Source organism: Diprion similis, chromosome 2, assembly GCF_021155765.1.
Source record: "Diprion similis isolate iyDipSimi1 chromosome 2, iyDipSimi1.1, whole genome shotgun sequence".
Taxonomy (NCBI): domain Eukaryota; kingdom Metazoa; phylum Arthropoda; class Insecta; order Hymenoptera; family Diprionidae; genus Diprion; species Diprion similis.
In genome coordinates this window covers 19890374-19902850 of record NC_060106.1, presented here as the reverse complement: position 1 = coordinate 19902850, position 12477 = coordinate 19890374, and the positions used below count along the sequence as shown (strand labels likewise).

Genomic DNA, 12477 nt, shown 5'->3' with positions numbered 1-12477 from the left:
AGCTTATATTCTTTTCATCCTGCTCTGTATTTCGCAAAGTAGGTCAATCAGCTCCAATTCGTTGTATACGTAGCGAATTCTAGTAAACTATTGAAAAGTAAACTCGTTCTCAGAACGATGTTGCAACGAAATTGCCGCTTCGATGTGTTTCAACCAAGGTGCGGTAAAAGTAGACGCGAGTCTGTTTCATTGCAACGAAAGAATCGACGAACCGATACAGTACCAGCTATATCTATCTATACCTCCTTATATACTACAAAAATGAATTCCACCTTGCGCGAGTGACGCATCGCACGCTTTTACGCGATTTGCACGCACCGTGTGGCAATTTGCAGATCGAATACCGCGATTACAAAGCCCGGAAGCTTGCGTGGAAATTGAACCCGCGCCCGGCTGTCGAAGAGGATAAATATCGACGCGTTTATCGATCATCGCACCTTGAAAAAAAAAAGAAACCCTTTGTGGCCACGAAGACGGTTATCTTTTCGCGGAATCCGGGTAATCCAATTCGCGCTAATGCCTTACGACACGAACTACGATAAGCTCACGCTCATGCGTAATATTGCCCGAAAATTGCTGATAAAATACATTACATCGTTGCGTTACCCAATCTTTGGCGTCGATATCGCAGTTTTAGTATTCGATTTAAAAAATCTGCGATTTTATCCGGAACTACCGATAACGAGGATTTTCCTGGCTGTGGAACAAAAACGTTCCTAATTTGGTCCGACATCGAGAATTATATTCGCTACTCGTTAAACACTGTCATTTTATTGTACTCATTACGCTTGTAAACCGTTTCCGACTCGCTGATTCACTCCATATGATACTAATATAGATACGTGTTATATACTCGGATCTGCTTTAAACCGCAGAGAACAGACTGAAAGTAGCGTATAACAAGATTATGTAAGTACAAAGGAATCTCTACACTGAATAATCGGATATTTGTCACGATTTAACGTACGGATTAGCAGATTGTAAACCGTGAAGTCGACACGCTCCTGAGTTTATTTGTCAGAGTTCACGGTACAAGTGAGTGAAGCGTACGAGCTATACTGAGAAAAACGACGTATTTATGTACGAACAAAGAGCAGAGATCGATACCGTGAATCATTGCAAACCCTGTAATTTCACCATGAGAACTTCATTTCTTATATACTATAATCCATTGCGTAAGCGCAGACTGTAAAAATGAAAGCATGATAGCCAAGGACTTTACGATTATAACGAAATACTAACTAGAAACTTTCCTTCGCTGTATAGGGTTATCAATTTGCATTATGGAGGGTTGGGATGTTCCCTTTACTTCCCCCTTTTCTCGCTCATTATGCGTGTAGTCGATGTCATGTGGTTTATAAATTGAACAGTGCAGTGCGGTCGGAAACACGATATGTAAATCATGCAGCATGATACCAGGCATAGTAAATATTGACGCTATCGCATCAACCGACACACGAGGGCTGATGATGAGAGTCGAGTGACTCAACTGCATGGGCAACAAACTGAATCATATCCTTTTTCATACGCCATTATCGGCGCAAGGAGAACCGGAAGTTCAGCCTCAGACTCAAGTGTCACTTAATCAGCCTAGGGAATTGACCGCCATTAATAACGAGGCCTTCGGGTCATTGATTTTTGATTGACTTTGTTTTTGATTGCAGATAATTGCGATCGGTGCAGGGATTCCGTTAAGATTTCATTCGGACGTTGGTATCAACGTTATCATTTCAATCGCTGTTGGCTGATGTGAGAAATGAATTGATCTCAAGTATTTTCGATTTATTTTTATCATTAAATAGAAAATCCAGTGAGTCTTTCCATTCCTTTTAATAACGATCACTCATATTTTCTTCGTACTATAGCGATAATTTTATGTTGATGCAGCAATTAAAATATATTTCACGGCTTTATTCAACTGAAAATATGTAGTAAAGCATGCACGGGGGAAAGGATTAGAAGAGAATCAAGACTTTGAATGATCATGCTGACTATCAATTTATTCGAGATAACACGCCGTGAGTTCCGTGCGATAATGAAAATTTTGAATTAAGAAAATGTGGTTGAAATACTAAAAGTTTTATTGAATGCACCTCAATCAATTTTTTTTTTTTTTTCTTCAGAAATATGAAATTTTTATATCAAAACAAATCAAGCTTATTCTACTTAATGTTTTGCTAAGTCAAGAATTCATTGGTTTAGGCAGGTAATGAAATTAGCTGTTACAAAAACCGTTTGCATAGACTGATCATTAGAGTTATTCAAGTGCGTAAAACGTATTCGTCGAATGACATCGTTTATCATTCTGTTCTGACTCAAAACTTTGTGGGATTTACTCGATATCTAATGGATTAAACCCAAAGTCTTATTGTAGCATATGTAGAAGTATAGATTGAAAATATGTCAACAGTTTTTGTTTATTTGTAGTTAATATCAATTTCGATGATTCGAAACTTGATATTATGCTTCCTTCGTTTGTGAGAGGTCTGATGACAAATTTGACTGATGACACCAGCTAAATCGAAACTGTTGAATTGAACTGAATGGACTATGAAAGAATTCCTTGTGTGTGTGTGTGTTTCAGGCTGATAAGGAGGACGTAAGGTAATCGGATATTTGTAATTTTTGGTATTTTCGGTACTTGTAGTTGAGACCTTAAATAAGGATTTACCAAAGTAGTTCGACGCAGCTCTCAAAAATTTTCACGATGAAATGAAATCCTGTTTTATTGTTGTATTTATTATTTTAACCAATGAAATTTTTCTCGGTGCGATTAGCTTCTCTAGATATGATTTCAGGATTTCGAAAAATTCGAAATGTCCTGTTTTTTCTTATCAGATTTCAAGTTCCTGTGTAATTTCGCCTATGTGAAATTAAAGGAATTTTCTTCCAGGCAGATTCTTAACTGACCCAAATATCCTGCAAGTGCAATCGTGGCCTATACGATGCTCGTCTTATCTTAAATCAGATACCGTTCGGGTTGGGGTCTATAAGTGTCGATCCGCCGAGACCTTTCAGTGGTCCAAAATCGGAATTGGTTCGATCACATGATCAGTCAGCGCACCAGAACCAATTAGTAACATCGGTGTTGCGAGTGGCTTTAGACCGGATCGCCTTGTCGCTTTTATTCCATTTTCGTTCGGTTTAAAGTGTAAAATATATCGAGCGTGGGATAGTGAGGGTAAAAGATAAATATTTGAGGATAACAAAGTATGTGATTATCCACAGAATATCTCGTGTAAATTTATTTCCACCGTCTCTTCTGTAACATGTTTGCTACTAATTCACTTCACTGTATACCGATTTTGTCCCGGATTTAAAAAATTAATCATTCTTCAAGCAGCTAACTGCTAATCGATTCATTGACCTTTATAATTCACTGTCATATTCCGCTTTTGGCTTTCTCATGCTCTGTCATTTTCCTATCTCCTAAAGCCACTCGAACTCGTGCAATTACTGAACTACCGAACCGAATTTTCTGCCTGTTTCGTAGTATTTAAGTACACTAGTACATGGATAAAGTTATTATTTCATTAGAAATATAAATTTAGTTACATATACTTTAGTTTTGCTCTCTTATTTCCTGAATTTTAACGATTAATAGTTTCAAAAAAACATTGGTATCGTTAACCGCGCGGAAAATCGTGTCAATCTATTGCAATCTTAGCAATTTTATTACTCCATGAAAAGAATATTCATTAATATAATTCTTTATTTGCCGATAAAAAATTTAGCGCTAACGGTGTACTGGTGCCTTTGATAGTGGCGAACAAAGAAAACTTAAAATTTTTTATCAAACGATAGCGGCCATGTCATTTCAATTGAAGACACGATGTGCGATGTACATACATAGTGTTTGAGATAGTGAGCTAATTGGTGTCAGTTAATGACCGCGATATTTTATGTAGTGTAATATATTGGCTACCTTGACACGTTGTTGGTCGAGGTTGAATTTTCTAGTTCAAGCGAAGACCCAGTTATCTGAAACAGAATTCGTCGATAATATCGTCAGTTGAATGACTTGTTTAGTATCCGTGATGATGATGATGATTTCGGTCGGTAAGCGTTGAAAATTTTAGAACCATCGGTAACTGAATCAAACGCAGTGACTTGAATTAATCGAATACGAATGCTGTAAGTGAGGTTCTGCTTGCATATTTCAAGATTTTTTACAAGAAAGATATTGATTTCAGGTGGAAAGGTTGATTCGAATCAAAATTGAAATAAAAGAGAAACTGTTATACAGGTAAATACCGTGGTCGATAACGAACTCGCGTCAACCGGTCGGTAACTCCGGTGTTACCGTGTGAGATCGCTGAGATTTCGCGTGAAGTTCAACTTTCAGCCGCAATATGACGTCGATCGCTAGGCGCCGAGCTGCGTGCTAAGCCGCTACAGCTGGTGCATGAGGCGTGCTTTGGTGTAATGATAACTGATTTGTGGAAAGTGTGCAATACGCATAATTTACGGGTTTTCCATCGATCATTGACTCTGTTAAGTGCAGTGTCAAATAGTGAAAAGCTGTCACGTGTGCTCTGTGATTAAAAGGTGATTATCAACCTCCCATAAATTTAAGTACCTAGCGTGTTATCCGAATTCTACGCATTTCCAACGCCCGGTTATGTCGTCATTTACATACCCGTATTTACATTCTACACACACACTTTTCCGCTCTGCCATGTGCGGAATGAATTAGCCATTGTTTTCGCAATCGCGCGAGGGTTAGTAATCGATCGTCGATTCGTTTCTGCCCGACTGTAATCCCAATGTTTCATCATTTGCGCTAAACTGCTGACTTCAGTTCGTTCCGCCTCGTCGACAATCTGCATGAGAAAAAGCAAAACAAACGAAGGTCAAACGTGCGTGCCGGCGTATATTCGCGTATATTCATCTCTGTGTCAGAAAATTGTTCATTTATCTCCCCTTGAAGTTCTTCAGTTCGAATACAGTCTTGTGTTTTGCCTGCTTAATTTCGACATTAGACTTGCTCTCTAGGACGCGTTAAGCATTACCCGGAAAAATATTTCACGCGTGAGTCAGCTGTAGGTCCGTACATGGCTCTGTGTGATGCGTAACATGCATGTGTTCTGATGAATACCTACAATAAGTCAAACAAATGAGGCTCGCCAACAAGGTGATGCAACTAGATTGAAGTTAGTTGCGTTATTACAACGAAACATCGTGAAAAAAGTGACTATTTTACTGATTTTACAATGATTTTTGAGGAGCTAATATATCGAAATATGGGTGTGTCCAGTTTTATTGCGGTTTTCTGAATTTCAGACAGTTCAAAAATCGCGAAATAACGGTTTTTCCTCGGCATGAATCGTTGCGATAACGTTACTAACTTCAATACGATGCTGTAAACGCTATATTTGTACTTCACGTGAATATAGCTGCGGTGAGTATGCGAGAAACGGGTTCGAGCCTGTGACCGGTGGTTCTGTAACACGCGCGACATATCGGTATACGATATAATTCAGAGAAAGTACAACGGAAAATACAAATCGGCTTCTACGAAAGCTAAAGATCGATTTCCCTAGCCAATCAAAATTGCAAACTGGTGAAAACACGAGCCGTTGATGCGCGTGCGCAGCCGCGACGCGTTCGAACTACGATTTGAAATTTTCACCTCAATTGGAGGTAATCGAAGTAACGCGTGAAGATCGAGGAAAAAATTTGGTACACTTAACAAATTAACGACATTAAGTTCAATGAATTATAAATGCATGAAACGATGACCGTGAATTAATTTCGAGCACGTTTTAAAAATTTCCCATCGAACATCATTTAAGTCGATACCTAATTTCAAAATATTTCAAAATGCCTCGCTATTTCTAACGGTTACAGTGAGGATACAAAGTATAGAAAACAAAGAAAATTTCGTCGTAAAAAATGATCGTTTTCCCACTAGTCGAAAAAAGTGTAGCAAATAACTAAAACGTTGATCCCAGCTTCGACTTGGAGAATCTTCAGCGATTAGGACGGAAAATTTATCGCTCGTAATTCTCCGTGTATATTAGAAGATTAAATTTAGTGTTCGCTGATTGAACACACTTGTCACAAATTCACAGACGAAACGAAATCGTCGGTGGTTTCAGCTGTCGCAGAGATTGTTAGATCATCCTGTAATAATTTTCACGTGTGCGTAATGACAACCGGACTTAATGGACGCTGAAACAGTTTCTTGGCATCGTAAAATCAGCGATCTAGCGCTGAACGTGGAGGAAAATTTACGGTCCAAACAAGTGAAGTGAGAAAATTGGATCTATGCCAACGAGCGGCTGATTTATATCACGTGACGTGCAAAAGCAAGGAGAGACGATTAGTCGCCGAATTAATCTTGCATCGCCAATTCTTTTTTACATATTTATGTATGTATATGTGTTGTACGAAATTTATATTGGCTAGATTTTTCCTATTCTGTTATTTACTCTTAATCGCGACTCGTTTTGCATTGATCGCTCTGGTTACATCAGAGTAATCGGAGTAATTTCAGGCTGTTCGAAATCGTTTCATGCCAGTACGAGCGTAGCGATTACCACTAAGCTAAAAATAATCTATGCATCGATTAATCAAAGCCAACGTACTATAATCGAGCATGACTTGATTGGGCCGGTAAAAATTAATCGATTCGTAGATTATTTCGTATTTTTTTTTATTAAAATTTCGTAAATTTCAGTATGTAGTCATAATAGCGGAAAAGTTTTTTGATAATTTATAGTTGTATTAATAATATTTTTCAATATTAGGTGAAAATATTCATTCATATTTCACTCATCAAATCAAAAAGGTATAATAATTAGTTAGCAAAAACTAATTGTGAGGAAAAATAATCGAGTCGGTCGATTAATCGAGTTTGAAAAATAATCGATTATATTCTTATTATTTTTGGTAATTCTCTTACGTAAAAAATTATTCTATTCTCTTTATAAATAGTAATTCTAGTGTGAGAAAAAAAATTTGTGTGATCATTCTATTTATTTCGCTTCTGTTTTTTTGAAAAGAGATTTTCTTTTCTCCTTCCACTCATTGACTGTTACTGTTAAACAGTGGCGTTGCTCCTCCTCAGAATCAGTTAATGATTAATCGACCTGATCCAACCTGGTCGGAACCAAAAATGAGTAAAAGAAAATATAAACCGTTTAAACATTGAACAAATGTTTACACTGTAGTATAGCTGTGAAGCGCAAGTGTCCAATTGTTTAACAAAAATATATTCGGTGAATTACATATACATAACAATATCCGTCTTGATAAAATTTATTTTTATTACCTCTGTACACAACTATTTATAAAGATTTCTCATCAAACGAACAAAACGAACCGAGAACATGAATTATATCGAAACAAACACATTGTAATTTAATTATTTCCACAGTGCTCAGTCTTTTTGAGGTTTCTTTATTATTATACCAAAACCAAGCAGCTTTTACATGTGCCCGTGGAAATATCGAAATCTTTTCAAAAGTCTAACACCCTTACGTGTCGCATCAATTACATACTAGTTTAACACAATATACCAGGGCGCCTGACAGCAGACAACTTCGGTTACGCTGAAGTAACAGGTGGTGCTGAGCCACGTGGATTTTCCACGTGTTACACGTGATCCGTGTGTAAGGACGGTAGAAATATAGACACATGCTTGTCATTTTTAGATTGATGGTCTTAGGCCAAACACGAGAGAGATTTTCATAATTACACGGTAAAAAGCTTCTTTTGTTTGAAATACTTCGCAAGGAAAGAAAAAATAAATATTTAAATTTCATCCAGCTTATACAGCTGACGAATAAGTACGTATCTGAAATAATGTAGAACGAATGATTTATTCGGGTCAGTTTACAGATAGGAAGTCACTTGTACCAACACCAAAAATAAAATAAAAAAGTTAAAAAAAATTGACGCACATATTTGCACGTTTCAACAGCTCGTCGGAAATTCGCTGTTTCAATGGAAGGTGAAATAAATTTAACCGAATTTAGCAGGTTCTTGATTTTTAACATTATTCATTCGATCGAGTTGAATGGAGTTGAATAGAATGAATTTCACTTAGAAATTAAGCGCTTTTCCTCTCAATTATATGTTAATTTGAAATTGGTTGAATCATTTTTAATCACTGGACTAGAGAGTTTCGTCGCGCGATTCCGATTCTTTAATTGTTGCGGTAATTTTGATCAGGCTCTGAAGTTAGCAACGTTGTTGCTGATAATTCATTTTTAGGAAAATTCGTTATTTTTTCAATTTGAAGTGATTACGTGAAGTTTAGTAATCCGTTCATAAAGCATCAAAAATAACTCTGATTTTGTAAATTCAACGTCTTCTTCTTCTTTTTCGGTGATTCTAGGGTACAAAAAAATAGTAATTCACGTTCACGTCACTAACTTCAGCTTCGTTAATTTATTAGCAAGTTTTTTTTCCACCTAAATTGCATTAGGTTTTTTTCTTTCTTTCTTTCTTTGCCGAAAATAAATTTAAGCAACGAGATGAACGAACGAGAACAGTAGCTGCTACCGTCGCTGCGAGATGCTTTGGTTAATACCACCTTGAAAATTTATGCTAATTATCGGACAAATAATTAAACACGTATATTAATACGAAACCATATGTTATTTTTCAGGTGAGTGTTGTGAAGTGCCTTTTTTTTCTCCATCCTCATCGTCTCTCGATTGGAGACCTTCGCGGAGCATCTGGTGGGCCGGTGTTTTTCGTATAGGACACACAAGTAAGCATAACGTCTATATGTACATACCTATATATGTAATGATGTACCCATCGATAAAAGATGTTATCATCCATCCACATGGAATTAACATTAATTGTTCGTAAATTGGCAATAAAATTTTCGCTCTGCTTTAATTAGCAGCCCGCAAGAATTTTACGTTGAAATTTTATTTTTAGCGATTTCTCACGTATTATTGCTGTATTTACATATATTCAGATTGGATGTTTTATTCCAGTTTTTTTTTTTCTTATTTCTTTCTTTCTATATATCCATAGTTTAAAGGTTCTTCATGGCGAAATTGAAGACAAAAATTGTACGGATTTTAACGAGTTGCGATTGGAATTTGGAAATGATTTTGGGAAGATGAAGGAAAATACGTAAACGGTGTAGTGAAACAGCATAATTTGTATTACGTTGTGTATGTTTATTTGAAATAATTGTTATAATCTAGTATTGTCGCCGAAAGACGGCTTTTTCTTTTCTTTTCTTCTCTCCTCATATACCACTACAGTAAATATCACAGGTACGCGTTTCTGTATATCACAAAAAAAAGTTCTCCCTGTCCGGTCTTACCGCGAAAGGCTTTGTACAATGCTGTTTTCAATAATACGGTTTCACCTATAATACAGTATAAATTGAATATTCAATTAATTCTTCATCATCATGTCTAAGATTTTGATGACCGACCAAAAGGAGAAAGGTTCAACAATCATAATCGATGTGCATAGAACGACGATGCAAAATTGTTGTTAACGAAAAAAACAAACGATAAAACATAATTCTTACAGCTATAATAGGCAAATTTTAACTCTCTTGTAGAAAAAAAAGTTATTGTCAAATATAGTAATACGTGTGCGTGTATATATATATATATATATACATACATACACAGGGCACAATATATCTTCAGATTAAAGCTTCGGCCATACTTCAACAATCGACAAAATACAATTGTGCCGATAATGATATTCGTTAAATGGAGATCCCCTTATTGTGTACTTATATAATAATATCGTCGATAAAACACAATTACATATAATGATAATCGGTATACCTCTACTATTATACATACATGTATATAACATATATCGTAAAAAAAACGTAGATCTGATACTTGGCGTATATTTCATCCTCCATCGATCTATGGATCTATCTATCTGTCTATTTATGCGTTTGCGTTTTACATGGATAATTGTAACACAGACAATATCTATACACGTTGCGAGTTTCTTAGTTTCTTTTCTTATTTTCCCCACCTTTTTCTTGAGCAAAGAGATCGAAGATATCACGTTTGTATATCATCTTCAGAGTGGAATCGTTATACATGGATATACGTAATATGTATTCGGAAATAGATATAAAGTTTTTACAAATATCCAAAATCCTTCTTTCTTTTTAAGACTGAAATCTTTAACAAATATTTGACAGTCTCGTTTCTTTTTTTTCTTCTCTCTCTTTTTTTTTCTTACTTGCTTTTTTTTACTCCACTCTATAAACCACGTATATATCATAAGCGGAGAGTTTTGCACTGCTCTGTTTAAAAACAGGTGCAATCATTCCTTTTATTTATTTTTTTATTCTACTTCCTATTTTTTCTTTTGATTCTTTTGCCAATATAGATACGATGCCTGCAAACTGAGGTAAAAAATCAATATATACTAATCAGTCCCGTCGTAACGCGGTAATTCCTTGGCTAAGTAAGAAGACAAAAAATAAAGAAAAGAAGAAGAGGAAGAAAAAAGAAAGAATACGCGTATAAAACTATAAGCGCGGGAACTGAAGTATCGCTGATTTTTTATCTCCGTTTAAACAGTCTATATGAATAGACACAAAAAACAAAAAATAACAATCGCAAAGTCGCCGAGGCAACGACTCAATGATTTTTCTCGCTTTTTCTTTTCTCTTTTCATTTCGTATTTTAGAAGCCACTTTTTTTTTCTTCTCTTTATATCACGGTATAGCTTTTTAACTTGCATTTTATCGTCTCTTTATCCTTCGAGAGGTTGTCGAGAGACGACGAATGGAAAAAAGAGAAAAATCAAAAGCAGAGAAGTGTTTTTTTTTTTCATTCTGTGTGGACATAAAATAACGTCACCTCTCAAACTTTTTCCACCGACGATCCTACGACCTCACTCCGGGGTTCGTCTTCTTTCTTCTCCGTCTTCTGTCTGGTTTGGTTTATTTTCTTCTTTTAAATTCCGGCGTATATCTTCTGGATCCACGGATTTACCACGGTCTCCAAACGGCTTCGGTCGGCTTCGCGACCTGCAGAAGGCCCCGATGGCTAAACGAGGCCCCCTCGACGTCGGACCTGACGGGCGACGGTTGGCTGGAGGCGGGCGTCAGGGGCATCGGATAGTCTTCGCTGCTGTCGTCGGTGCTTTCGCTGCTCGTCGGCGAGCCCTGGGGGGCAGCGACGTGGATGGTCAAAGGTCCGGTCTTGTCCATGGCGTTCAACTTGTGGCCCAAGTGCGTCATGAGCTTAGTTCCCAGGGCGACGTCGACGCCCGGCGTCGCCGCCAGGCACCGGCTCACTTCGTTTGCGCAATGCGTGTAACCCGCCCTGAACCTGTCCGCGTCTATCACTGGGTTCGCCGACAGTCTCTGCTGCCTCTGGAGCTTGTGGAGGTGACGAACCGTCAGCTCGAGGATGTCGGCCTTCTCCAGCTTCGCCACGTTCTCGCCGTCGCCGGCGAGCGCCGTCACCATCAGGTCCTTTAACTCGTCGAGACACCTGTTTATACGTGCCCTACGTTTGCGCTCCAACATCGGTTTCATCACCTGGAAAATTACGAGGAAACATTTTTGTTAGACTATGTTGTTCTGGAGGTTGTAGGTTACGTTATCTATTCGAAGTTCGGTTTTATTACTTTGGCGGTCGTGTTTTTTTTTCAACCTTTGAATGCAATTTTTGACTTTTTAGCAAACTTGTTTTTCAACGCATCGTTTGAAAAGGTGAGAAAATTTCACGGGGGAGATAAAAAGTTCACGGAAATTTACGCACCGGGATTTGAACCCTCGGTCTTGAATTCACGACGTTCAAATTTTTTAAGCATCGACGTAATTATACCGACTAGACCACCGGAGTGGTTCGTAGAACGGAGCAATTAGATAATGATATTGCAAGCACGATGAAAAGTCATTTACAATAACCAGGAAAAAGCGGAAAATTGATTTAAAGATAAGATATGAAAAAAATGGATATTTTAGGTAAATATTTCGATTTTTAACACTCCGAAGTCTGTCTGCTTACCTTTCTGTATTGATAAGTCCTGCTGATCGGCTGCTCCTGTCCATCGACAATAATCTGTTCGTGCATCTGCATCTTAGCGTTTATTTAATTATTTTCTCTTCTCCTGAGATTAAAATCCTCTGCGTTGAGTCGAACGATTAAATTCACAGTGTTTAGTAAGTCAGTCACACTTCACACGAACGCCAACGTTTATCGTTTCACAAGAATATTAAAAACTCAACTCATTGATCGAGTTGCGAACAAATGACGAGTCAGTCAATTCTCTCGTAGAAAATAACTGCTTTTTAAAAATCTCTTATTCCCAGAGAAAAATAACGAGTATAATAACTATAACGAATCTATCTCAGACTCTCTCAACCTCCGTCACCGTACGATTATTGTCTCTGCGTTCTTGTAACAAACGAGGACTTACTGTGCGCCGGACGGAGCTCTGAGCAAATATGACGAGCCGTCGCTCTCTCCGCTCCCTTTATAGGCCCAACAGGCCCCCGATGGTGGTGGA

At 37.5% G+C, this 12477-nt stretch overlaps 2 protein-coding genes across 4 annotated transcripts in view; one reads left to right on the top strand and one right to left on the bottom strand.

Moving 5' to 3' along the window:
• Nucleotides 1–4382: 4382 nt before the first annotated feature.
• LOC124412701 (tubulin monoglutamylase TTLL4-like) overlaps nt 4383–12477 on the top strand; it is a 209050-nt gene continuing 200955 nt past the window's right edge. For 2 of the 3 annotated variants that reach the window (XM_046892815.1, XM_046892805.1), the window contains exons 1-2: nt 4383–4548; nt 8618–8722. The gene's annotated coding sequence lies outside the window, so the exon portion shown is untranslated. Of the gene's footprint in view, nt 4549–6074; nt 6375–8617; nt 8723–12477 lie in introns of all 3 variants that reach the window. The other variant, XM_046892825.1, reaches the window with a different exon arrangement.
• LOC124412749 (enhancer of split m7 protein-like) lies at nt 10873–12250 on the bottom strand. Its single transcript, XM_046892873.1, has 2 exons — nt 11976–12250; nt 10873–11503 (listed from the first exon to the last, which is right to left on the bottom strand). The coding sequence occupies exons 1-2, from the start codon at nt 12045–12047 to the stop codon at nt 10949–10951; spliced, it is 627 nt and encodes a 208-aa protein (XP_046748829.1). The 5' UTR covers nt 12048–12250; the 3' UTR covers nt 10873–10948.

Excerpts from the sequence above, each read along its gene's own strand:
- LOC124412749 (XM_046892873.1), bottom strand. The coding sequence starts at position 12,047 with ATGCAGATGCACGAACAGATTATTGTCGATGGACAGGAGCAGCCGATC. Across the intron at positions 11,504-11,975 it reads GGACTTATCAATACAGAAAG|GTGATGAAACCGATGTTGGA; the intron begins GTAAGCAGACAG and ends GTAATTTTCCAG.